We start from the raw sequence: 1,226 nt of genomic DNA on the forward strand, positions 1-1,226 counted from the left end.
GTTCCGTGGGCAGAAAGTGAATCTGGGGGGGGTGGTTTACTATGGGGTGGTCCGTGCGTCATGCCGTTTTCCCATACAAAGTGGGCCACCCAGGTTCGCCCCCTACCCGGGCCATAGCTGGACTTAGCGAAATTCGCGATCGTTCCGCCCACCACCTCGACCACCCAACCCACACCACCCCATCCGCCATCCTCTGCTCGATCCTACCTGCCCCCCCTGCGCGTTCCGACCAACCTCCCTGCTTGATACTAACCTGCCCGCCCACGCTGGTCGGTCGACGGCGCCGTCCCGCCGGGAGAGAGGGGGTCCCCAGGCGAAAATCTATATGGTGGCATCCCGGTGGTCGTGGGCGGACATATATATATATGGAGGGTGGTGCACACACTTGGTCTGCACGGAGATCTACTGTCGTCCCGCCCTTCCCTGCACCGCGTCGCCCCCCCCCCTGGCCCCGAGCCCAGGCGCGCGTGGGCCACCCACGCCCCTACGCATCCCCACCGCAGTACAGGGACCACCCCCCCGTGCCCCCTCCCCGTTCGGGACCGGGTCACGTGACCACAGCACGGCATCAAAAAAAAAGAGGAACAGATCATGCCGACCTGCTCCTCCTCCCTTCCGTCCCCTGGGCTGCTCCTTCCACCCCCGCGCCCCAGCGCTCTCCCTGCCCCCGCCCCCGCCGCTACACCCCCGGAGGGCCCGTTCCTCCCCGCGGGACCTCGCATCTTTCATGTTTCCCGGCTAACTGGTGAATCCACTTCGTCAGTATGTGCCCGTGGCCGGCGCTGCGGGCTGGCGCTCCCCCCCGGTAGGTCCCGGAGGGCCACGGGGCGCCTGCGTGCCCCCCGCGGTGAGCGCCAGTCCCCCGGCCACCCCTGCCCTAGGGGTCGTCCGGCCACCTTCGGCCCATCGACACGCGTGCAAACGTTCCATGGGCAGAAAGTGAATCTGGGGGGGGTGGTTTACTATGGGGTGATCCGTGCGTCGGTCCCTTTTGCCATACAAAGTGGGCCACCCAGGTTCGCCCCCTACCCGGGCCATAGCTGGACTTGGCGAGATTCGCGATCGTTCCGCCCGCCCCTCAGGCGCAAAGTACCGTGTCCAACTGGCCAGTCTCACTCGACGTGGGACTGCCGTACCCACGTGGGCCACCCGGCCTCGCCCCTACCCGGGCCTGGCAAAGTACCGCGTCCAACTGGCCAATCCCACTGGACGTGGGAAGGCAGGAG

General features: G+C 66.9%; 1 protein-coding gene across 1 annotated transcript in view; it reads right to left on the reverse strand.

Annotated features, from left to right (window-relative positions):
* Positions 1–678: 678 nt before the first annotated feature.
* BO70DRAFT_367238 (uncharacterized protein) overlaps positions 679–1,226 on the reverse strand; it is a 619-nt gene continuing 71 nt past the window's right edge. The window contains exon 1 of the mRNA XM_025544550.1: positions 679–1,226. This exon is cut by the window's right edge and continues 71 nt beyond it. Coding sequence (XP_025393721.1) covers positions 760–1,038 — 279 coding nt within the window. The 5' untranslated portion in view covers positions 1,039–1,226 and the 3' untranslated portion in view covers positions 679–759.

The sequence above is a fragment of the Aspergillus heteromorphus genome (assembly GCF_003184545.1).
Source record: "Aspergillus heteromorphus CBS 117.55 chromosome Unknown BO70scaffold_163, whole genome shotgun sequence".
Taxonomy (NCBI): domain Eukaryota; kingdom Fungi; phylum Ascomycota; class Eurotiomycetes; order Eurotiales; family Aspergillaceae; genus Aspergillus; species Aspergillus heteromorphus.